General features: G+C 43.7%; 1 protein-coding gene across 1 annotated transcript; it reads right to left on the bottom strand.

The window, feature by feature from the left end:
- Positions 1-2,217: 2,217 nt before the first annotated feature.
- Positions 2,218-20,726, bottom strand: pcbp2 (poly(rC) binding protein 2). The gene is made up of 12 exons (XM_081369083.1): positions 20,485-20,726; positions 19,690-19,829; positions 16,144-16,176; positions 12,433-12,549; positions 12,230-12,361; positions 7,263-7,391; positions 6,531-6,605; positions 6,413-6,454; positions 6,262-6,334; positions 6,025-6,080; positions 5,106-5,275; positions 2,218-3,403 (listed from the first exon to the last, which is right to left on the bottom strand). Exons 2-12 carry the CDS (start codon positions 19,780-19,782, stop codon positions 3,367-3,369), a joined length of 957 nt encoding a protein of 318 aa, XP_081225209.1. The 5' UTR covers positions 19,783-19,829; positions 20,485-20,726; the 3' UTR covers positions 2,218-3,366.
- Between the last annotated feature and the right edge of the window lie 6,244 nt (positions 20,727-26,970).

The raw sequence follows: 26,970 nt of genomic DNA, 5'->3' as shown, positions 1-26,970 counted from the left end.
GTTTATCTCGCCAGTCCTTGGGTCGGTGCATCGGCGTTGCAGTTGATTGCCACAAATTACAATACGTTCCCACTCGAGCAGGAGTCGCTTTACCTGTCTAGGAGCCCCTTTCCATTCCTGAGGTGGTGGAAGCATGTCCGCAGCCTTCCAGGTCCACAGGAGCTGTAGCCCTGGGTTCTGAAACTGGTAGTTATACCACCGGTCCGGAGTCTGACAGATGTCCTCTGCAGGATTGGCCGAATCAGCTGGTTCAGCCACCGCCCTTACCACAGTGTCAACACACTCGCCTGGCAACCCGGAAAAGGCATTTTTGTTAGTTCTACCAGGGCGAAACTTGATGGTATACTGGTAGTTGGTTTAGCTGGTTCACCCAACGTTGCTCCACAGCTCCCAGGTTGGCAGTGGCTAGATGTACAAGTGGGTTAACCCTAACCTGTTTGATGGTTTGTGGGACAGGCCATTCCCCACGTAATTTACCGGTTAGGGTTACCTGTTGCTGAAACAACTTACACTTCCTTGGTTGCAATTTCAGGCCATGCTCAAACAACTTCTGAAACACCTGTTCCAAGTGGTGAAGATGGCTGTCAAAGTCAGGGGAAAGCACAACCACATCATCTAAATAAATTAACAGAAAGTCATGCACCATGGACCCCAAGCTAGAGGTCTACATGGGTCCAAAAATTTGTGCCCGAACCCGAAGAGACCCGTAATGCACCCGCACCCGTCTATTATTTCAAAAGCTGGACCCAGACCCATGTAGAGCCGAGAAATGCCAAAAATGTGCTACCCGGGCTCAGCCTGGACCCGTTTATTATTTGAAAGCTATTTGAAGATATTCCACACAAGTTGCGAAAAATAAAACTTTATGTCTCACTTAATTAATAGCCATCGTCTCCCTTCCTTGTACCTGACTGACTGTGATGCATTACAATCCTCCGACAAGAAAGTTCTATCCATGTTATTCCTCTCCACTCATTATTTCAGCTTCAAAAGTCCACTTGATGTCACGGTGACGGATGACAAATGTTACTTTGCATTTCTGCATTTCAACTCGAGTTAACGGTCCGGAGTCTGGACCAAACAGATGAAATTTGGTCCGACGAAAAGAGGTAGTCTCGGCCCGGATCAGACTGAACAAAGGTTTGGTTCGTTTCTAGTGTGAAAGCATTTTCTGTATGGTTCGGACTTTCAGACCATTTACAGGAAGTTCCGGTGGTTCCCGCGTAGCCTGAAGAAGAATATTTATGTGCAGATCTGTCAGTCCTGCCCACAGTGTTTCTTCCAGCTGATTCAAACACACACACACACACACACACATTTGTCCTGCGTCCTGCCAGCGACGATAAAATGTTTGCACAAGGACGTTCATTTGGCGAATATGAACTAGCCTTGAGTATAGCTGGTGCTGCAGGGAGTAATGCCGTAATAATAACAGTTTAGTGGCAACGATTTGCGTCTGTTCATTCATTCTTGTCAAAGTTACCCACAGAATTGACAACACGCTGACGTCAGACGCACGTCCGTTTACAAACCAATGTCAAAATGCAGCCCACATAGACGATGACGACAGGACAGAAGTACGTCATGTAAAGTTCTTTAATGCGCTTGCATAATTGCAATGTGAAACCAAACCAAAACTAACCGAATGTATACAATGTATCAAAACGTGAACTTTGGTTCAGACCTTTGGTGCTGTCTCTCAGCTGTGAAAACGCCCTAAAACCGGCTTGACGACCTATCATGCTCTTGTACAAAGTCTTGATGTTGTTTTTGTGCTCTACTAGAACAGGTTTTCCTGCTTGAATGTTGATTTTCCTCATGTTCTCCATTGTTGCGGCTCCTCTCTTCCCAGTCTGTCAGTAACGCTCTGTTTAGTTCCTGTCTCTATGAAGCCCCTCCCTCTGAAAAGCACACAGTGCTCGTGTGTTGTGATTGGTCGAGCGCTTCGAGTGTTTGGGAAATGTCCCCCCTCTTACCATAACCGCCAGTTTAACACACAACTAACTCAACCAGGCCCCACCCCTTTATGCTGCGTATGAATTATTATGAGGAATATTGTGACTTGTTCGTTCCCGGAAGAAACTCAAGACTACAATGGAGGCGTTTCAGGAGTTCAGAAACACTGAGCTTACATGTTCTTCTCAGTCAAACATTCATTACACTCAGATGTGCATCACAACACAATACAAGACGTAAAAACCAAAGGACACCATTACATAGTTTCAGCATTTCATGTTTTAATTTTGCATGTTTAATTCTTCATTCCAGCTGCACTCCAAAATCTACAATATTCAGAAAACGTGCACAAAAAGGTTTTAGGTTTTCCTTCCTCCTGCGAGAAAATAAAATAAAATAGAAAAAAATAAAATAAAATAGAAAACATAACTATTACTCAAGCAGAGTAGAGAGGAAACTAGTGTTAAATCTAGAAAGTTCCTTCTAGTCATGTAATTGATCAGTAACTCAGTCGCATCATCATCATCATCATATAAAGGTCAATTGGGAATCCTCCAGTCTGGGCTCCAAACCACAGGGTTAAAAAAAATATTCTCTCTAAAAGAAATATTCTCAACTCATTATTATAGCAGTAAATGTCATGTGTGCAGAAACTGCAGCATCTCCCAACCCTCCCTCGAACAAAACCTCCAACTTCAGGATAAAGAAGAAAAAAAACACAAATATTGAGGAATGACAAATATTCAATGTCAAAAAAAAAGAAAAAAAAAAAGAAAAACAGAAGTCACCTGAAACCTGATGCAGAAAACAGAGCTTATCCTCTGACACTCGCGTCTAGGACTTTAAAATCCGTAACTTCCTAGAGTTAAATTAAAATAAATAAATGTCCGATACAGGGAAAAACGGTCAATCTATCATTTTGTAGTTGCTCTCTTTTTTATTTTTTCTGTTTTTATAAGAAAAATCTGAGATAACAAAAACATATTAATGCGTTTTTCAGATTTTTCCCACTTTCTCCTCTGTCGCTTCCGTATGGTAATGTTCAACTGACAAAAATACGCAAAGAAAAGAGACATTAAAAACTGTACGCAAAGGGATTTTTAAAAACATTTTCATGAAATAAATAAATAAAACACTTGTGTGTGTGTATATATCCATGAAGCATAGCTGGGGTGGGTGAAAGGAAAGGATGGGTTGAAAATACTTGGTTTCCTTTTTGCACTTAGAGAGCGTAAATGTGATGGAGGAGGAGAAAAGGGTCAGAGAGAGAGAGAGAGAGAGAGAGAGAGAGAGAGAGAGAGAGAGAGAGAGAGAGAGAGAGAGAGAGAGAGAGAGAGAGAGAGAGAGAGAGAGAGAGAGAGAGAGAGAGAGAGAGAGAGAGAGAGAGAGAGAGAGAGAGAGAGAGAGACATCAGTTCGCAGCCATCCCTGTCGCCTCGGACGAGAGTCTGCAAGAGCGAGAGAACACAGATGTCAATCACTTGTCAGATGAACACCACTAGCCGCGTTTCCATTACAGATTTGAGCTAAACTTTAGCGATATTTTCTAAATGTCGATAAACTATTGTGAAATGACGGCGTTTCCATTAGCCGATGTTACGCGACTGAAACGTAAATGTTTTTCTGCGTACTCAGTCATTCCAAACATCATGGCGACAGATGCTGCCAGGTGCACATATCTCAGCCGCCGCACTGGCCATTACTAGTGATGAAGGAGACGCATGCGTGTGATTCCACATCAATGGACAGGACAGACTCTTACACTGGGAGCGGCTCATATGAGGAGTTTCTGGGTGTTTCTTCCTCATTTCTGCTTCTAGCTCGTGATTGTGGCGTTTCCTTGTGGTTCAGAATCCAGTATTCCTGTAATTCTTTTGTCTTTTATGAGTTTAATAAAGAACTCTGTCTCGTATTCTGTCCAAACACACCGCGTCATCTACGTCAGCTGACTGTAAGTGCGCTAAAACTGTTTCCATTGCAGTTTTGCGAAATATTACTTTTTCGAATTGCCCGAAAAACCTCCTCATGTGTGATTAAACTTTTTTGCGATAAATGGGAGTTTTTGTGAAATTGACGCGTTTCCATTGGGCGTATTTTACACTCGCAATTTCAGTTCCCGCTGTGTGAAGGGTAATGTGGAGTACGGTAAAGCTGGCGATGTGGAGTACGGTAGAGCTGGCGATGTGGAGTACGGTAAAGCTGACGATGTGGAGTACGGTAGAGCTGGCGATGTGGAGTACGGTAGAGCTGGCGATGTGGAGTACGGTAGAGCTGGCGATGTGGACTACGGTAAAGCTGACGATGTGGAGTACGGTAGAGCTGGCGATGTGGAGTACGGTAGAGCTGGCGACGTGGAGTACGGTAGAGCTGGCGACGTGGAGTACGGTAGAGCTGGCGACGTGGAGTACGGTAAAGCTGGCGATGTGGAGTACGGTAGAGCTGGCGACGTGGAGTACGGTAGAGCTGGCGACGTGGAGTACGGTAGAGCTGGCGACGTGGAGTACGGTAGAGCTGGCGATGTGGAGTACGGTAAAGCTGACGATGTGGAGTACGGTAGAGCTGACGATGTGGAGTACGGTAGAGCTGGCGACGTGGAGTACGGTAGAGCTGGCGACGTGGAGTACGGTAGAGCTGGCGACGTGGAGTACGGTAGAGCTGGCGACATGGAATACGGTAGAGCTGGCGACGTGGAGTACGGTAAAGCTGGCGACGTGGAGTACGGTAAAGCTGGCGACGTGGAGTACGGTAAAGCTGGCGACGTGGAGTACGGTAGAGCTGCTGATGTGGAGTACGGTAAAGCTGCTGATGTGGAGTACGGTAAAGCTGGCGACGGGGAGTACGGTAAAGCTGGCGACGGGGAGTACGGTAGAGCTGGCGATGTGGAGTACGGTAAAGCTGGCGATGTGGAGTACGGTAGAGCTGGCGATGGGGAGTACGGTAGAGCTGGCGATGTGGAGTACGGTAAAGCTGGCGACGGGGAGTACGGTAGAGCTGGCGATGTGGAGTACGGTAGAGCTGGCGATGTGGAGTACGGTAGAGCTGGCGATGTGGAGTACGGTAGAGCTGGCGATGTGGAGTACGGTAAAGCTGGCGATGTGGAGTACGGTAAAGCTACTGATGTGGAGCACACAGGTGAGGGTGATGCGTTACCGTGCGTTGATCAGGTACTCGGCCAGGCTGATGCTGGCGGGCGAGCCGGTGATGGTCACCTGACGGTCCGTCGAACCCTCCACGGGGTTGGCGATCTTGATCTGTGCCCCGGACATCTGGCGAATCTCGTTGATCTTGGCACCTTGACGGCCGATGATGCAGCCAATCAACTGTCACAATCAACCAAGACATTAACACTAACCGTTCACAAAGCAGTGCTTAATGATGCGTGCTCATGTCTTACACCACTGGAGTCGCGTCTAGGGTTGGGAATCGAATACTTATCGATTAATGTGTGCATTTCAATATGACTTTAAACCATAGAAGCGCGAGAGACTGTGTTCACGTGTATCAGTATATTGGGTCAGCTCTCAAAGTGACAGCGCTGATATTCCTGCCGTCTCTATAACACTAATCAAACTTATAATATAATGTATATTTTATTAATAAAGTGCGGTGTTATTTTACATTTGATTAGTTTCTGAACTTGAAAATATTAAAACACTGTTTTAATCGTATCTTTGTTCAGTTGTGTGTATTTGTTGCGATTGCAAATATTTTATTTGTTGTTGTTTAATAACTGAGCGTTTACTTGTCTTTAATAATGCTTGAAGTTTATATTAGTTTGGCTAGTTGTTCTTCTGTGGTGTCTTTAAACCGCAGGCTAACGTTCTGTAAGTGTTCTTTAGCCTGATGGTTTCTGTTCATCATATTCACAGTGTCTTACTGCTTAAAACATTTAATAGCAGCGAATATCTGCGGTTTATTCACCTTATCCAGACTGAAATCAGGAATCGACAAGAATCAGAATCGATAAGCAGAATAGAAATCATTACATTCCAAACGATACCCAACCCTAGTCGCGTAATCTCGTCTAATCTTTCAGGTGTGTGTGTGTCAACAGTGTCAGTGAACTCACATCGTTTGGAATGGTCAGTTCATGAGAGCCTGTCTGCGCAGACGCGTCCATACCGGCTGCAGGAGAGAAACACACACTCAGTGACCGGCTTACACGTGTGTGTGTGTGTGTACCTGTGAAGCCCTGGCTGCTGGGGGCCAGAGGAGGTGTGTGTGTGTGTGTGTGTGTACCTGTGAAGCCCTGGCTGCTGGGGGCCAGAGGAGGTGTGTGTGTGTGTGTGTGTGTGTGTGTGTGTACCTGTGAAGCCCTGGCTGCTGGGGGCCAGAGGGAACGGGCTCTGCTGCATGGCCAACTGGTGGAGTTTGGTGAGCTGTGAACACAGAGAACAGCATCACAACAGGCCCAACTCTGAGCAGAGGATTGTGGGGAAGCAAAGAGCGCCTCTTACATCAGGCTGAGGAATGGCATGTTGTCCCTGCACCGCGTATGCCTGCAAAACACGGGTTTCAGATCAAACACACACACACACACACACACACATGCTGCAATGACATCACGACGCTCACCTGTCCTCCTGCAAAGATGACAGGCGATCCTGAGGGTTTGGGTCGGTACGGGATGGTCACGCCTTTGGGAGGCGACTGCAATGAGAAGGAGCAGAGATGGAAAATACGTTAAAGAACGATCAAAACATGTGGGTTCTGTGCATGGGCTGTTGATTGGATGCTGAGATGTGGGCGGGGTTTAAACACACACATGACTGGAGAAGTCCACAGACCCACACGCCACTGGAAGACCCAGCTATGACACGTTGATTAAACATTACAAGGACTAGGGCTGGCAAAATTAACATTTAGAATATTCGTCAAATTAAAAAAACAACAACATGCATTAAAATGTTTGGTGTGTGAAGAGGCGCGCGAGACATGACGTCACTGACACGGTGTGTTTCTGCTAGCGGATCCAGTGCAGCACGTGCGGCGGTGTTGCTAATGTGGGGAAATGATGAACACTCTCAGTCGGAGGCAATGATCGTGCAACGACACACATGACCAAACCTGCACATCGGCCAGAGCTGAGTGTGTGTGTGTGTGTGTGTGTGTGTGTGCGCATCAGCTGAAACACGGTCCACAGAGAGCGCTCAGCACTCGCTCAGATCAGCGTCTGGTGTTTATGATGATCTAGATGTAGTGAGTGTTTGCTGCTGTGTGTTGAAGTGTGTTTTCTCAGTTACTGATGCACAGTTTTAAGCACTACTGTAACCTAATGTTCCTTGCATGCACACTAAAGAGATGTACCTCCAGCATGACCACACAGATCTGCTTCACACACTCGATGATGGACAGCGGGGTCCCGGCGATGGTGATGGCTCTCTCGGTGGAGTTGGGCAGCATGTCTCCAGCCACCTGTACCTGAGCTCCTGTCGACTGAACACATACACACACACCGTCACTGTATACATACACAGATCTAGATTTTCTGGGATTTTATTGATAAAGATAATTAGATGATATTTGGCTGAGTGCTTTTACTGTGTTGGTGTCGTTGCAGGTTTAGCGTAAACGTTTGTCTTAATGAGCAAGTCATTGAATCATTCGTTCAACTGATTCATTCAAACGTTTGTCTTAATGAGCAAGTCATTGAATCATTCGTTCAACTGATTCATTCAAACGTTTGTCTTAATGAGCAAGTCATTGAATCATTCGTTCAACTGATTCATTCAAACGTTTGTCTTAATGAGCAAGTCATTGAATCATTCGTTCAACCGATTAATTCAAATGTTTGTCTTAATGAGTGAGTCATTGAATCATTCGTTCAACCGATTCATTCAAACGTTTTGTCTTAATGAACGAGTCATTGAATCATTCGTTCAACCGATTCATTCAAACGTTTGTCTTAATGAGCGAGTCATTGAATCATTCCCTCAACCGATTCGATCATTCAGTAATGACACCGTCATGTGTCGTTCAGAGACTCAATAGTCCCGTCTCTTTGTTGGAACTATTTCCGTTGGCGAAGTGGAGCAAAAACAGCCGATATTGTGTCTAAAATGTAAGTCACTGAATATTAACTTCTTGCTTGTTGAACTGTGGTATAAAATCAAAGTCACGTTTGTAATCATGCTGATATCTGGAGAAAGAAACACTCGTGTGATATTGATTGACTATAATAAAGTACATGAATAGAGGTATTTCCTAAATTCTTGAATATTGAGGGCATTAGAAAACGCATTTTAATAAACTGAATCATGCAATGAAAGCGCACTAGTCTAACTTACTAGACTACATCACGTGGTGTGTGTGTGCTCTACGTGTGTGTGTAAAGTGAGGGACAGTCATAAAACAGGGTTCGTACAGACTTTACGAGGACTTTAAAGCTTGTTTTAGGTTTAAGGACTTCAGAGATCTCACTTACCAAACCATATCTTTATTATCTTTCAAACTCTAAAAAGGGTAAATGGATAAAAACAAACCAGTACAGATAAAGCGATGGCTGTGTAAACCCTAACCACTGAAGGACTCTATGATAGAGATATCGCTCTCCTTATTCAAGCTGATTCCCCCATGAACATGTGACTGAGCTGAGGAATGAAAGCTGTCTCATATACTTGCATATTTATGAGCAATATCACACTCATAGCCATGAAGAACGGCTCTATATCTATATCAGACGGACTGCAGCTTTAATCTTACATGAAGAGATTGTTTTAATCAATAAAATAAAAAATACATTTCCCATATATTGATATCAATAATTCAAGTCCTTCTTCATAAATATGGCTGTTCTCAAGGGTTTCAAAGAGTCCAATTCAAGTTCCTCACGCATTAAGCAGCTTCTGTGAACCCTGTTAGAACACACTCATTATGGGCATTATGGGTATCATGATATTATGGGGTGTCTGCTCACCTCCCTGATCTCCTTGATCATTATGGGCATTATGGGTATCATGATATTATGGGGTGTCTCCTCACCTCCCTGATCTCCCTGATCATTATGGGCATTATGGGTATCATGATATTATGGGGTGTCTGCTCACCTCCCTGATCTCCTTGATCATTATGGGCATTATGATATTATGGGGTGTCTCCTCACCTCCCTGATCTCCTTGATCATTATGGGCATTATGGGTATCATGATATTATGGGGTGTCTGCTCACCTCCCTGATCTCCTTGATCATTATGGGCATTATGGGTATCATGATATTATGGGGTGTCTCCTCACCTCCCTGATCTCCTTGATCATTATGGGCATTATGGGTATCATGATATTATGGGGTGTCTGCTCACCTCCCTGATCTCCTTGATCATTATGGGCATTATGGGTATCATGATATTATGGGGTGTCTCCTCACCTCCCTGATCTCCCTGATCATTATGGGCATTATGGGTATCATGATATTATGGGGTGTCTGCTCACCTCCCTGATCTCCTTGATCATTATGGGCATTATGATATTATGGGGTGTCTCCTCACCTCCCTGATCTCCTTGATCATTATGGGCATTATGGGTATCATGATATTATGGGGTGTCTGCTCACCTCCCTGATCTCCTTGATCATTATGGGCATTATGGGTATCATGATATTATGGGGTGTCTCCTCACCTCCCTGATCTCCTTGATCATTATGGGCATTATGGGTATCATGATATTATGGGGTGTCTGCTCACCTCCCTGATCTCCTTGATCATTATGGGCATTATGATATTATGGGGTGTCTCCTCACCTCCCTGATCTCCTTGATCATTATGGGCATTATGGGTATCATGATATTATGGGGTGTCTGCTCACCTCCCTGATCTCCTTGATCATTATGGGCATTATGGGTATCATGATATTATGGGGTGTCTCCTCACCTCCCTGATCTCCTTGATCATTATGGGCATTATGGGTATCATGATATTATGGGGTGTCTGCTCACCTCCCTGATCTCCTTGATCATTATGGGCATTATGGGTATCATGATATTATGGGGTGTCTCCTCACCTCCCTGATCTCCTTGATCATTATGGGCATTATGGGTATCATGATATTATGGGGTGTCTGCTCACCTCCCTGATCTCCTTGATCATTATGGGCATTATGGGTATCATGATATTATGGGGTGTCTGCTCACCTCCCTGATCTCCTTGATCATTATGGGCATTATGGGTATCATGATATTATGGGGTGTCTCCTCACCTCCCTGATCTCCTTGATCATTATGGGCATTATGGGTATCATGATATTATGGGGTGTCTGCTCACCTCCCTGATCTCCTTGATCATTATGGGCATTATGGGTATCATGATATTATGGGGTGTCTGCTCACCTCCCTGATCTCCTTGATCATTATGGGCATTATGGGTATCATGATATTATGGGGTGTCTGCTCACCTCCCTGATCTCCTTGATCATTATGGGCATTATGGGTATCATGATATTATGGGGTGTCTGCTCACCTCCCTGATCTCCTTGATCATTATGGGCATTATGATATTATGGGGTGTCTGCTCACCTCCCTGATCTCCTTGATCATTATGGGCATTATGATATTATGGGGTGTCTGCTCACCTCCCTGATCTCCTTGATCATTATGGGCATTATGGGTATCATGATATTATGGGGTGTCTGCTCACCTCCCTGATCTCCTTGATCATTATGGGCATTATGGGTATCATGATATTATGGGGTGTCTGCTCACCTCCCTGATCTCCTTGATCATTATGGGCATTATGGGTATCATGATATTATGGGGTGTCTGCTCACCTCCCTGATCTCCTTGATCATTATGGGCATTATGGGTATCATGATATTATGGGGTGTCTGCTCACCTCCCTGATCTACTTGATCATTATGGGCATTATGGGTATCATGATATTATGGGGTGTCTGCTCACCTCCCTGATCTCCTTGATCATTATGGGCATTATGGGTATCATGATATTATGGGGTGTCTGCTCACCTCCCTGATCTCCTTGATCATTATGGGCATTATGGGTATCATGATATTATGGGGTGTCTGCTCACCTCCCTGATCTCCTTGATCATTATGGGCATTATGGGTATCATGTGTATTACGGGGTGTCTGCTCACCTCCCTGATCTCCTTGATCATTATGGGCATTATGGGTATCATGATATTATGGGGTGTCTGCTCACCTCCCTGATCTCCTTGATCATTATGGGCATTATGGGTATCATGATATTATGGGGTGTCTGCTCACCTCCCTGATCTCCTTGATCATTATGGGCATTATGGGTATCATGATATTATGGGGTGTCTGCTCACCTCCCTGATCTCCTTGATCATTATGGGCATTATGGGTATCATGATATTATGGGGTGTCTGCTCACCTCCCTGATCTCCTTGATCATTATGGGCATTATGGGTATCATGATATTATGGGGTGTCTGCTCACCTCCCTGATCTACTTGATCATTATGGGCATTATGGGTATCATGATATTATGGGGTGTCTGCTCACCTCCCTGATCTACTTGATCATTATGGGCATTATGGGTATCATGATATTATGGGGTGTCAGCTCACCTCCCTGATCTACTTGATCATTATGGGCATTATGGGTATCATGTGTATTATGGGGTGTCTGCTCACCTCCCTGATCATTATGGGCATTATGGGTATCATGATATTATGGGGTGTCTGCTCACCTCCCTGATCTCCTTGATCATTATGGGCATTATGGGTATCATGATATTATGGGGTGTCTGCTCACCTCCCTGATCTCCTTGATCATTATGGGTATTATGATATTATGGGGTGTCTGCTCACCTCCCTGATCTCCTTGATCATTATGGGTATTATGATATTATGGGGTGTCTGCTCACCTCCCTGATCTCCTTGATCATTATGGGCATTATGGGTATCATGATATTATGGGGTGTCTGCTCACCTCCCTGATCTCCTTGATCATTATGGGTATTATGATATTATGGGGTGTCTGCTCACCTCCCTGATCTCCTTGATCATTATGGGCATTATGGGTATCATGATATTATGGGGTGTCTGCTCACCTCCCTGATCTCCTTGATCATTATGGGCATTATGGGTATCATGAATTTATGGGGTGTCTGCTCACCTCCCTGATCTACTTGATCATTATGGGCATTGTGGGTATCATGTGTATTATGGGGTGTCTGCTCACCTCCCTGATCATTATGGGCATTATGGGTATCATGATATTATGGGGTGTCTGCTCACCTCCCTGATCTCCTTGATCATTATGGGCATTATGGGTATCATGATATTATGGGGTGTCTGCTCACCTCCCTGATCTCCTTGATCTTGCAGCCGCCCTTGCCGATGAGCGAGCCGCACTGGCTGGCCGGCACCACGATCCGCAGCGTCACCGGGGGCTTGGAGGTGGCCGTGCTGTTGGACATGGAGCTGCTGATGTCCTGGAACACACACACACACATCAGCACAGACTCTCTCTCACACACACACACAGGTGTGAAGTGAGCCGTACCTCCTCCAGCTTCTCGATGATCATGGAGAAGGCCTTGAAGATGGCGGTGGTGGGACCGGCGAGCGTGATGATGCGTTCGGGACAGTTCCCCTCAGAGATGTTGATCCGCGCACCGCTCTGCACACACACACACATATCAAGATCTAGGGCTAACGCTAACGGCCATTTTAGAGATTGAGTAATCGGATTAAAAAAAAGTGGTAATAAAAATAGATCCAAGTGAACAACAGCCGTAAAAATGACTTAAAATACAAATATATAATAAGCAATAACAATTGGTTCAAATAAAGTAATATGGGTTCTGCGTAACAGAAACAGTAGTGCATTACAAGATTGCGTTACTCCCTTAAAAAGTAACTAATTGTGTTCCTTAGTTACTTTTTTAGAAAAGTAATGCGTTACGTCACTTCTGCGAGAGCCCTTTACGCCACAGTGAAGAATAACCCCTAAGGCTGAGGACCTGCAGATTCAGGGTCCAGCAGAGGGCGCCACACAATCATGTGCTTTACTGAACACCAGCAGAGGGCGCCACACAATCATGTGCTTTACTGAACACCAGCAGAGGGCGCCACACAATCATGTGCTTTACTGAACACCAGCAGAGGGTGCCACAATCATGTGCTTTACTGAACACCAGCAGAGGGCGCCACACAATCATGTGCTTTACTGAACACCAGCAGAGGGCGCCACAATCATGTGCTTTACTGAACACCAGCAGAGGGCGCCACAATCATGTGCTTTACTGAACACCAGCAGAGGGCGCCACAATCATGTGCTTTACTGAACACCAGCAGAGGGCGCCACAATCATGTGCTTTACTGAACACCAGCAGAGGGCGCCACAATCATGTGCTTTACTGAACACCAGCAGAGGGTGCCACAATCATGTGCTTTACTGAACACCAGCAGAGGGCGCCACAATCATGTGCTTTACTGAACACCAGCAGAGGGCGCCACAATCATGTGCTTTACTGAACACCAGCAGAGGGCGCCACAATCATGTGCTTTACTGAACACCAGCAGAGGGCGCCACAATCATGTGCTTTACTGAACACCAGCAGAGGGCGCCACAATCATGTGCTTTACTGAACACCAGCAGAGGGCGCCACACAATCATGTGCTTTACTGAACACCAGCAGAGGGCGCCACACAATCATGTGCTTTACTGAACACCAGCAGAGGGCGCCACAATCATGTGCTTTACTGAACACCAGCAGAGGGCGCCACAATCATGTGCTTTACTGAACACCAGCAGAGGGCGCCACACAATCATGTGCTTTACTGAACACCAGCAGAGGGCGCCACACAATCATGTGCTTTACTGAACACCAGCAGAGGGCGCCACAATCATGTGCTTTACTGAACACCAGCAGAGGGCGCCACAATCATGTGCTTTACTGAACACCAGCAGAGGGTGCCACAATCATGTGCTTTACTGAACACCAGCAGAGGGCGCCACAATCATGTGCTTTACTGAACACCAGCAGAGGGCGCCACAATCATGTGCTTTACTGAACACCAGCAGAGGGCGCCACAATCATGTGCTTTACTGAACACCAGCAGAGGGCGCCACACAATCATGTGCTTTACTGAACACCAGCAGAGGGCGCCACAATCATGTGCTTTACTGAACACCAGCAGAGGGCGCCACAATCATGTGCTTTACTGAACACCAGCAGAGGGCGCCACAATCATGTGCTTTACTGAACACCAGCAGAGGGCGCCACAATCATGTGCTTTACTGAACACCAGCAGAGGGCGCCACAATCATGTGCTTTACTGAACACCAGCAGAGGGCGCCACACAATCATGTGCTTTACTGAACACCAGCAGAGGGCGCCACAATCATGTGCTTTACTGAACACCAGCAGAGGGCGCCACAATCATGTGCTTTACTGAACACCAGCAGAGGGCGCCACAATCATGTGCTTTACTGAACACCAGCAGAGGGCGCCACAATCATGTGCTTTACTGAACACCAGCAGAGGGCGCCACAATCATGTGCTTTACTGAACACCAGCAGAGGGCGCCACAATCATGTGCTTTACTGAACACCAGCAGAGGGCGCCACACAATCATGTGCTTTACTGAACACCAGCAGAGGGTGCCACAATCATGTGCTTTACTGAACACCAGCAGAGGGCGCCACAATCATGTGCTTTACTGAACACCAGCAGAGGGCGCCACAATCATGTGCTTTACTGAACACCAGCAGAGGGCGCCACACAATCATGTGCTTTACTGAACACCAGCAGAGGGCGCCACAATCATGTGCTTTACTGAACACCAGCAGAGGGCGCCACAATCATGTGCTTTACTGAACACCAGCAGAGGGCGCCACACAATCATGTGCTTTACTGAACACCAGCAGAGGGCGCCACAATCATGTGCTTTACTGAACACCAGCAGAGGGCGCCACAATCATGTGCTTTACTGAACACCAGCAGAGGGCGCCACACAATCATGTGCTTTACTGAACACCAGCAGAGGGCGCCACACAATCATGTGCTTTACTGAACACCAGCAGAGGGCGCCACACAATCATGTGCTTTACTGAACACCAGCAGAGGGCGCCACACAATCATGTGCTTTACTGGACACCAGCAGAGGGCGCCACACCATCATGTGCTTTACTGGACACCAGCAGAGGGCGCCACACAATCATGTGCTTTACTGAACACCAGCAGAGGGCGCCACAATCATGTGCTTTACTGAACACCAGCAGAGGGCGCCACACAATCACGTGCTTTACTGAACAACACTGTTAAAATACAGCATGTAAAATAAAGGATATAATAACCAATGCCTGCAGACGTGTTAGTCGTTACACTACCGCATGATCAAATCCTTGTTTAATATTGGCCAAACTACATTTATTCAAATGTACACGTAATCTTTAATATTCGGTCACTTCTGTACGACAGAAATGCATCAGCCGCTGTAATTCACAAAACAGTGCATATATTTATTTAACTGTATCGCAGCCTTTGTGCCTTCACCATAGTCTCAGCCTCAGACGTCACGCCCACGGAACGTTGGCTAAACGTCTGATGCATATGGTACACTTAACTGGAAACACTTCAGGAATGTCGAAGTCGTCATCTGATTGGTTGAATTTTATCGGATTTCCGGGGGGCGCGAGTGTCGCGTTTATTTTCGGTCCGCCGGGAAACAAAGCGCAGATGTTTACATGAGTGACAATGAGCATTTATCAAGATCAGCTAAAAGATGTGGTAATGCAGACGCCATTATTGTTATACGTGCACGAACAGATCAATGACTTACTGCTTGTTTTCTTCTCCTTCTTTGATTTTCTATGCTGACTGACTTGTTGCTAGCCGGTCTGTTGTTGTGGGGACATTTCCACGCCCCGAAACGTGACGCTGAACGAAACGAACTGTAATTGGTTGTTTGACATGTCGGTCAAACGGCCTTATGAGCGGGCTTGGCCAAAGAAAGCTGCTATGAATTCCAGACCTTCAGCCGTCAGTCTGAAGGTCTGGCTACGCGAGACTACCTTCACAATAGCACTATGCTGTATTACGATTGTAAATGGTGTTGTGTATGTGGCGTAGTCTCAGTAATGGGTGTAGTAATGCGTCTGTGGAGCGGTTGCTCTGCACTCGAGGAGTTGCTCTAACGGAGAAGTGGACTTCAGTGGAGGAACGGTGACCGCTCTATCAGCACATCAGCACACAGCAGCAGATCTCACCTCCTCTCGCATCTTCTTCACCGATTCACCTTTCTGCAACACACACACACACACACAATGATAAACAGGTTAAACCAGTACAGTAGTACTAGCTCTGGTTGGCCACTAGGTGGCGCTGTGCCAACACAATAAAGCAAGGCAGTTTGATTCTAAACTTGGAATTATATTGTTTAACTGAACATCAAAATATTAGGCATGACAGCAAACATGAGTGTGTGTGTTCCTGTGGTGTGTGTAAGTGACCTGTAATCACAGCAACAGCACACACACACGCGATCTAAACCTCTTCTCATAGCCTGAGATGCAGGATAGTTATCGTTCTCCACACGTCTATGACTGATGAACACGCTCATCATGAAAGCCCATCAGACGGCCTATCCTGACATGCACTTGGCCAAAAACTGATCACTTTATTATTTTTTTTATAATTATTAATCTTATTTGAAATTATTTTTTGTATAATTGTATTATTAGGCTTGTTAATGAAAAAAAAAAAAAAAAAAAAAAAAAAAAAAATCAAGCCAATAAAATAACCACACTATTATTTAAAGTGACAGACAAAAAATAAGCTCATAATAAAATAATATTTAATATCAGTATATTACTCTTTATTCAGTACTATGCAACAGAATCAGATTTAACAGATTATTTTTTGCCAATGATGAAAATAGAGTATAGTCCTGGAGAGATGTCATCATCAGAGCACGGAGCGGAGCAGGTGCATGTGTGAAAGAGTGTTCTTTACATTAAAGCTCGTCAACCGATTCTTTATCATGATTCTTGATCATGGTGCATGCACTTTTACAAGTTGATTGTACTGAAATGTGTGTTGGCAGTGCCTGTACACAACCATCATAAAATGATACAAATCCATCCAGTGTTTTTTTAATCTCCTTATACGTTTTCCAATCTCTAAAATCAAGCCGTTCGACCTAGTGACGTCACACGGTCGACGCCCCTCCCACGATTGTTGATTGACAGCAGCGTTTCAACAAAGTCCCGCCCTCGCTCGTGAGCGAGCTGTCAATCATAGTCCGCGCGTCATTGCTGATACTCACTGGAGCGCTGTCTATGAGCAGAATGGCGTTCTGTTCTTGGGTGTAATAACGAACACAGCAGTCATGTTGATGATGTTACTAAATCCGGACCGCTGAAGACGCAGTGGCTGAGTTTGTTTTCGAAGGGAATATTCCCCACGATCAACGTCAATGCTTTCATGTTTGCGCGAATCATTTCACACACCAGACTGCTTTACAAAGGAGGGTCAGTAAAGCTGGTTTTGCTAAGAAGCTGCTCCTGAAAAAAGGATCAGTACCAACTATTCGTGTTCCTGCTGCACCTCCAGAAGAACTGAAGTGAGTGTAACGTTTTATTAACCTTTATATTAATCTTTATATTAATCTTTATATTAACCTTTATATTAACCTTTATATTAATCTTTATATTAATCTTTATATTAATCTTTATATTAACCTTTATATTAACCTTTATATTAACCTTTATATTAACCTTTATATTAATCTTTATATTAATCTTTATATTAATCTTTGCAAATCGCTTGCTGCACGCTTCACGATGAATGCGTCTAAGGTTTACACTCAGGGTACATTACGGCATGTTTTCTATGTACGATGTTCTCAATGTAATTCATAATCCCACGCTTATAATGAACAACACGTTATGGTTATTGTGTTATTGTGTTTAAAACGGTGTATGCACAGAACAGAGGGGCGGGGTGAGCAAAGCTCATTATCATTTAAAGACACATGCACTCAAACGGCGTGCTGAAAACAGAGCTGTTTTTGACCTGGTAAAATTAGTGTTTTCTTACAATACTAATTTTAATAAAAAATTCTCATATATAACAAACTTTTCATTTAGACCCTAAAGAATCATATTAGCTTGTACAAAAATGGCATTATATGACCCCTTTAAACTAGCATCATATGTATAGTGGCCCAGTAGTGCACAACACACATTTTTATTCATTCATTCGTTTCTTATGGAGCTCCTCTTTAATAGAAGCGGTGATTCTGGGTATTTACCCAGCGCTGTTAGAGTTCAATGAGCCGAAGGATTCAATTTAAATCCAAATTTTGCCATCAATATATTTGTATGAACCCTTAATAGAGCCGTGTGTTGCTCGATCAGTCGGTCCTGAAGCACGCGCGTTACGGTTCACACGCAGGATTACACTAATGAAGCTATTTTAACAGTTTTATCACACCAGTGTTTCTCATGGACCTGTGCACATATTACTGTTGAACTAATCTCACAGCGCTGTTTCTCACAGCCACATAAATGATGCTTAAACGCTAAAGTTTGGGCTTTATGCTGAAGCTAATGGTCTGACGGCATCACTCATCTTACACCGCTTGACTGACCCACACTGTGTACATTCACACAGCTTTATAAATGCATTGGCTAACGGTAAACATCCACAATGTGGATCTCACTGACGGCATACAGTCCTCAGCTTCAACGAGGAGCGCTTGGGTCGTGTTGGCACTCAGGCCACCGTACACATGACGTGTGTGTTATAGGACCGCAATGAAGAGTGTCAGTAGTGTTCCTCAGTGGAGATTGAGACTGCTCTGACTCGACGTATTAAAGAGATCAGGATGAAGACGAGCAGCAGTGACGAGAGAGAGGGTCTGCGGTGCGACACTCACGCGCTCATCAGCAGCCTCACACACACTGACCGCTGAAGCTCTGCTCCGCACACACACACTACACTCATTACAAGACCATATCTGAATGATTTAAAATCTGTGATCAAAACGAAAAATTCTAAATTTAATTTAAAATGGAGAATCGAACATCAGCTGTTAGTCCCAATCCAGTGGGGGTATTAGTCTGAGTTACACACACACACACACACACACACACACACACACACACACACACACACACACACACACACCTCGCTGCATTCTCAACATTCATTACTTTATCCTCAGACACAGCACATGTTCATTCTCTTTATAGGCGGGTCTTTGTTCATTAACACAGAAAACCGTGTGTGTGTGTGCGTGTGTCCATGTTGAACGAGCTTCTTGTGTGTAAAACTAAAGTACCTGTACACGGAAAGCCCACTCGAAGAGCTTGACGTGCTCGACTAACCAAACTAACATCACTTCAGGCTAATTTCTATTAGCTCAGACATTGATATGAGCGGCTTTACTCATAAAGCTCCTCCGCTGCGCGTCTCTACACCGCCGCCGCCACTGAAACATCACATTATTAAACATTTAGAAAATAGATTTTTTAAAATTTGTGAATCGGTATTCATGTGTGAATCTATTATTCCCCCATCCCTAATATAAAGCATCAGACACGACACACACACCTGACGCCTCACAGAAGCACTGAGAACACGAGATGCCAGCGGAGGACGAGTTCAGACACACACGCGTGCGGAGATCGAGCTGTGTGAAGCTACAGGCCGTGATGAGCTCAACGCCGAACCCAGGCTGAGTGTGTGTGCTCAGGGCTGTGGTGTGTGTGCTCAGGGCTGTGGTGTGCTGTGTGTGAGAGAGAACACACCTTGCCGATGATGCTGCCCACTTCTTTGCCATGCATGAGCAGTCTAATGGTGAGCGTGACGTTGAGTCCTCCTTCGATCACACCAGAGTCCATGATGATCTGTGAGGCGAGCTCGGGGTCTTTGGTCACGGATGAGAAACCTGTCGGAAAACACACACACACACACACACTCATTAAAACACACACTTCATCTCATCAGCTCAATGTCAGTGTATGGAGGCATATTCACACTGCAGATCATCTACACTGAGCTTCCCAGAACACCACAGCACCGGCTAGGGCTCAGTGGATCAGAGGAAACACACACTCGAGAGTAAACACACCATTATAAGGCGCTGATCTGCAGGTTTATCTTCATATGAAGCTTATTCCGAGAAACATGAACTCGTATTTACGTTAAAACTCAACTGAGCCCTATGACTATTGGTGAAAACATGAAGATATTCCGAGTATTCGTGTAAATAATGATGTAAGTCCGCGGATCATTGCTATAAACACGCCGTGTATGGCGTGTGGTAATGAATCAGTGCTGGAGCTGCGTTAGCATTAGCTCGAGTGTGTTTACTAGCTGCGCACCAGCGCGAGAACAGCCCCACACGACCCCTCACGCGAAATACACCCGCTTCATCTGCATTCACAGCGTTTATTTGGAGATTTACACTACACACTGCTGTGCTCAGTGTGGGAATGCCACCAGACGTCGCGTGAGAAGTGCGCAGGCTGGCTAGCTCGAGTGCTAAGGCTAGCGCGCGGCCTGCAGGCCCGTGGCGCGCACGGAGCGCGGTAAAGCCTCACCTGACGCGCGCGCTCCGGGATGGGGAGAGGGTCCGAGGGTCCGGAGGGTGAGAGGGGAAGGTTCGGGAGGTTCGGGGGGAGTTTTGAGAGGATTCGGGGAAGAGGGAAGACACGGCTGCGTGATCGAGCTCCACTCTTACAAAGACAACAAGATGTGTCCCGATCAACCTCTCACCCACGACCTTTCTGACGTCAGCGCGCTCGGCCACGCCCCTCGCGCACGCGCACTGCTCACTGCGCGCAGTACACACTGCGACAACACACACCGACGTGTTGTTTTTTTAGTGAAATGTGGAATAGTTTTGCTCAGTTCTTGTTCGTTTTCCAAGTAGACTTACAGGTGAGATCATACGTTTACATACACCTCGCAAAATCACTGTGGTTTCTGATACCACTACAAATACTTTTCCCCCTCAGATGTAAGGGTTGCGCTTCTTAAAGGGACAGTTCACTCACAAATGAAAATTGTGTCATCATTTACTCGCCCTCAAGTTGTACCAAACCTGTACGAGTTTCTTTCTTCTGTTGAACACAAAAGAAGATATTTTGAAGAATGTTGGTAACCAGACAGTTGATGGGGACAATAGTATTATTTTTTTATACTCTGGAAGTTAATTGCTACTGTCAACTGTTTGGTCAAGGAAAATGCAATATGCGTATGGTCTTGAGGGCAAGTGCAAAACATAGTTTTTTTTTTAAACCTATAAAACAGTACAAAACAAACAAAAGTCCACCAGAAGCCAATCACATTTCAGCAGCTAACCTGCATTGTAATTGACTGATTGTCATGAAATTTTACAGAACTATAAGCGCTTTTGCTAACTGATGGCCAGAATTAAAATGAATAATTCAGTGCCCTAAATAACATGTTCATAAGCACATTAAAAGAGAATGACAGTAATTCTAACGTTAATGGTTTTGGCATCAATGTAAATGGTTCAATAGCTTCACATAAAATAAAAATGCAAGGAAATTGGTGCACTTCTAAGATCCCACTATGCGTTATTCTCTGGAACTGGTTTGGCATAATGTAGAGGAAATCAATCATGCTATTTTATAATTTTGTGTCAGTTTGATTGTTATCACACAGATCTTCCCGGTTTATTAACCAGATCCAAAAAAGCTTTAGTGCATCAAAATGTTTACTGATGTAGCTGATTAATAATATATTTCATAATATAGAGTAAAGTTTGAGGAAAATATAGGGCCTTGAAAATCTCTGCAGCTCGTCAAAAATAAATAATCTATTATTTTATAGTAAGAAGCTGGCTACTTGACGAATGAAAAGCACAAATATGACACTTTATAAATACAATTTGTTAATATGTAATATAATTTGATCTCAAACAAATTAGGAAAATAAAGCGGGTTGAATCCAAAAGGAATCTGTTGAGCTATAGACCATTTAAAAAAGTTAAATATACACAAATAAAATGTTGCATCTTTTTTGCATTTGATGACCATATGGGCAACTGGGGGCACCAACTAACCAGCGTTTTTTATTTTGTCATCTGGTGAATATTTCGTTTCTTCTTATTAATTGTATTATTATTAAATCAAATGCTTGACCAACTAACAAGCAATCCAAAATTCCAATTCTATAACTTTACGTAAGCATCTGCGCTGAGTGGGCGTGACACGCACAACGGTTACACCCATAGACTGTAAAAACATATGGACAAAGCGTCTGTGACGTCACCCATAGACTTTCTGAAGAACGGTTTTGAGGCCGTTTATGGGGGGCGCCATCTTGGAAAATCTTGGGAAATCCTACCAACAGAGGTGGTATGATGTGATGTGTCAGATCATGGCTGAGACTCAAATTTCAGGAATTCCACTTGGCGCAGCCTATGCTCCTTATCAGCTGTCAATCAAGCTGTCAATCAAAGTTAACCACGCCCTTATTTGTCATACATTTTATATCTGAATACGATCTAAACTAACAAGTTAGAAAAAAATTCACCCCCTCACAGTTGTCAGGCACTCGGAGCCTATCGAAAAATACAATAAAAGTCCGTGGGACCAACCTGTAAAAACATGAACTTATGCTGTGAAAACGGACATTTTAACATGGGGGTCTATGGACATTTGCTCCCTTTTGGGACCTGCCCCTAGCGGATTTTCGATGTATTGCAGTTTTTCGCACTTCCGGGTAGGCTTCATTTTTCAGATTAGAATGTTGCCGCTTGGTTACACCATGAATTCGTCTGCAGACAGCAAAAAGCGCCAAAAAACAATGATATAATGGAGAAGCGGCAGCAACTAAGTGGCAGCGCCAAACGAAAATTAAAACAAGACAAAGAAAGAATACATTTAGCTACTTTACAAAAAAAATCCACAAATATGTAGTCTCTTTAGTCGCGCCGGCGCCGCCACCGAGAATGAGCAGAAAGCTCGCAGCACTACGGTAACACAAATGTTAGCTCTGCTGAAGAATCAAGCAGTGCCAGTGAAGACACCGTGCACACGATGAGCCTCAGCAACCCGAGGTCCAGTAAACACAGAACCCATTTGGTTATTTTTTGGGAATAATTTGAGAACTATCTTGCAAAGCTCAAGCGACTCATAAGGTCAGGACAGCAGCCACTTGTTCAAGTTGATGGAGATTTCAAAGTCTTGACGGACTCAATCTGTGGTGGCCACAAAGTGTGTTTCGTATGCACATCTACTAGAAAACAAGATGAAGAAACAGGCAAAACATTTACAATCTCACATTTAAAATAATTAACCATTTTGCAGGAGTTATATTTAATTTTAAGAAAAAGAAAACCGTTTTATTCAATACATAATAATGATAATCTCAAAAATGAATTAACTTTGTAAATCTAACAAAGTTTGATATATATTTGACTTCACATTTCCAGGTTTCTGAAAAGCAGGACGTCATACTTGTAAACTTGTATAGCGGTGAATGAAAGACCACATTAACCCTCTGGTGGTCTTTGGTCACTTTTGATAAACTTAGCTTCATAGTAATGGTATGCACAGGGATCTAATGAAATTACATGCTTTATTTTATTCTCTCTCAACAGATGGCGCTAGTCTGCCTTCAAAAACAGTGGATTTAAAAGGCCCAGTCTCTATGTTAATCTGAAATACTGCAATAATTGAAAATTTTTTTTAAATTAGATTTAAAAAAATATATTATTATTTTCAATGGTAAAGATGGACCATAAATATGAATTGGTATCATAAAATGCTCTCAAAATACAAAACAAATCTATTATTGAACTAAAGTATATTACACTGATTTTGCTTAAGTTTCATCTTCAGGTGTCCGGTCACGAAGAACACAAATGAGGAGCACCACAGGGTAAAATATGTTTGTTTGTTTATTTTTAACGCAATTATTAGTAATATAACACTAGGTATCATTATATAAATGTAAATTACACTTTCCAAAAATAAAATATATAAACTTTAATTTGTGTAATAACTCCTTACTCGCGTGCCAAGCATAAAGCTGGGGTGTGTGACACTCGCGTGCACACTGACTCGCTTCTGCAGAGGACATCCCCTGCCGCCAGTTTCTTTAGCTAAGGTTAAAGGTCTTTGTACTTAACCGTTTTATATCAATTCAGTTATTTAAAACATAAGCCCACAACGAAACAAAATAACATTAAATGACAGGATAATAATGAAATTGAACCACAAGGACCGTCTGAGCGGATCAGTTCGTTTCTCTCAGGGTAAAAACGGCCGCTTTCACACCAAACTCAATCAATGGTCATAAAACTGACATACTGCCTTTTCCAGTTAATATACCACATTTACTTCTCACACAGACTAGTTTTCCGTCTTTTTTGTGCTAACTAACCACTCGTCTGCACTGTTGAACGCCGTTATGTCTGTGTGACGTCATTTGAGCTAAAGGAGTATCAATCCTATTCAGAGAATCTCCTTTGTTTTTTAGGGTTATGTCTGTCATGTTAACAATACTTAAAGATAGATTTAAATTGTATTTGAATCTGTCAGTATTCTATGGCTAAATATGCATTTGAAGGGGCTGTTAAAAAGGCTAAAGCTAACTATAGGGCCAAGCTTGAAGCTAAGACAACAGGGGTGTTTGGCAAAGCCTTCAACAGATTATTAACTATAAAAACAATCACACAGTTTCTAATGATGATCCCTCGCTACCTAATAAACTAAATGAATTTTACTGTAGATTTGAATGCAACTCTGAATGTTCAGTCATCTCTGATTTCCTCAATGGCATAGCTCCTCTCGAACCACCTTTTCTGATAGAAGAAACAGAGGTCAGATCTCTGTTGAGGAAACAAAACTGCAGGAAGGCATCAGGCCCCGACCAGGTCTCTGCGGCCACTATTAAATGGTGTGCCAATGAGCTGTCGTATGTCTTCACTGACATTTTTAATTGGTCCCTTAGAGTATGTAAAGTCCCAGCATGTTTTAAATCAGCTGTAATCATGCCCAAGAAGTCGGATGTGAGTTGTTTGAATGACTACAGACCAGTGGCCCTAACCTCTGTTATCATGAAAGTTTCTGAGCGATTAGTGGCTAATCATCTCTCAGCTACGTCACTTGATCCTCACCAATTCGCATATAGGGAGAACAGGTCTGTTGAAGATGCAGTCTCTCTTTGCACCCATAATATTCTTCAACATTTGGAGGGGCCAGCTACATATGCACGGGTTTTGTTTATTGATTTTAGTTCTGCTTTTAATAATATTTTACCAAAGAGATTGTGTGACAAACTCCTGGGGTTGGGGGTTAAGGAGTCCATATGTAAGTGGATCCTTGACTTTTTAACTGATAGATCTCAAGTGGTTAGGGTTAGTAACCTTTTGTCAAAATCAAAGTCCACCAGCATTGGCGCCCCCCAGGGGTGTGTTCTGTCTCCCCTTTTAGACTGTTTCTCTCACCATGGCTCAGTCAAGATTTTTAAATTTGCAGATGATACTACAGTGGTAGGCCTCATCACTAACGATGAACAGAAGTGTCCTTGCTGGCTGAGTGGTGCACAATTAACAACTTGTCTCTTAACATCCCCAAAACCAAGGAGATGGTTGTTGATTTTAGGAGCAAAAATATGAAGTTGCTCCAGCCCCTGGCCATCAAGGACAAAACTGTAGAGTGGGTGGAAAGTTTCAGGTTCCTTGGGACCATCATATCCTCCAGTCTCAAATGGAACCTCAATGTCAGCCAGATCGTTAAAAAAGCTCATCAGTGACTTTTCTTTTTGAGACAACTCAGGAAATGTAAAGTGTCCAAGGCTGGAATGCTCCACTTCTACAGGGCTGTGATAGAGATATCACTGTATGGTGGGGTAGCTGCTCGGCGGAGGATGAGTCTGCACTGAACAGGGTAGTTAGCACTGAGGCAAGAATAATTGGGTTGGACCTTCCTAAGATCTGTGACATTTATAACACCCGTCTACTCAAAACTGGTCTGAAAATACTCAAGGATTCATCGCACCCTGCTAATTCCCGTTTCATCCCTCTACCATCAGGCAGAAGGTTAGGAAGCATAAGATCCTGAACCATCCGCTTTTCTAATAGCACTTACTGTGAGGGCTCTCAACTCACAACAACAATCTCTATCTACTTTACTTATACAGACACAGCTACGCCCTCCTTCTCAGGGTCACTAAACGCACTAGCACTTTGTCTGATCAGTTTTATTGCTATTTATTTGTCTGTTCTCTGTTTAGATTCCATGTTTTTATTGTATATGTTATGTTGCATTGTCTTGTGTGAGCCAATTCACCAAAATGAATTCCAGGCGATGTGGGTCGTTCTGGCAAAATAAAGACTTGAACTTGAACTTAATTATTAATAAAATTATCAATAATATCTTCACGTCTTTGTTTGGAAATTAAAGTGAAGTAAGCCCCCTCTGCAAGCCTGACAGTGGCCCATCTGACGCGTGCACTTAAGACAGAAAACACTCGCCCGTCATCTTATAATAAAATAATACAACACCAATAATAATTTTCAATAATAAAAATACATCTTACTGTGATTTAAAGGCTTCTTGGTTGTTAGGGGGGTTGTAGGTCTCATCAAAAGCATTGTTCTATTCTGTATAGGCTATTTTTGCACATATTCATTAATCAGAGCTTTTTTTAACTTTGGGAATTGATACCATGAAAATATTTCTCTTCTCTTTTTTTCAGTGTCTATTCCGTCTGATTTTTGTAAGTGATCAATCTATCAGTCATCATCCTGCATTTCTGATTTGCCATACTGATCAGTCAATACGATCACTGAAAACTCAATGCATTTTTAACTTGTACAGACACTTGCAATACCTCGCTTACATTCTGTCATGTTTCTTCTTTTTCTCACCTCTGCTTGTCTCAACAGCCGCTAAAAAAGGCTATTTTAAGAGAAAAAAATAATAATATTGGAATCACTTTTCAGGGAACCGTGTGACTCACGAATGATTGGCTGTTTCAAAGTGCAGTCAAGGCAATCCACAATGACACTTGTGCCAGAACTGAACAAGAACTGCAATAATGGTGAA

The sequence above is a fragment of the Scardinius erythrophthalmus genome (genome assembly GCF_964197995.2).
Source record: "Scardinius erythrophthalmus genome assembly, chromosome: 6".
Lineage (NCBI taxonomy): Eukaryota > Metazoa > Chordata > Actinopteri > Cypriniformes > Leuciscidae > Scardinius > Scardinius erythrophthalmus.
The sequence above is the reverse complement of the archived record's forward strand: the minus strand, read 5'-3'. Positions and strand labels throughout refer to the sequence as shown.

Coding starts and splice junctions, on each gene's coding strand:
- pcbp2 (XM_081369083.1), bottom strand. CDS start 19,782: ATGGACTCTGGTGTGATCGAAGGAGGACTCAACGTCACGCTCACCATT. Junction 6,606..7,262: donor TCTGTGTGGTCATGCTGGAG/GTACATCTCTTT, acceptor TTCTCATTGCAG/TCGCCTCCCAAAGGCGTGAC. Junction 3,404..5,105: donor GAGTACCTGATCAACGCACG/GTAACGCATCAC, acceptor TCGCTCTTGCAG/ACTCTCGTCCGAGGCGACAG.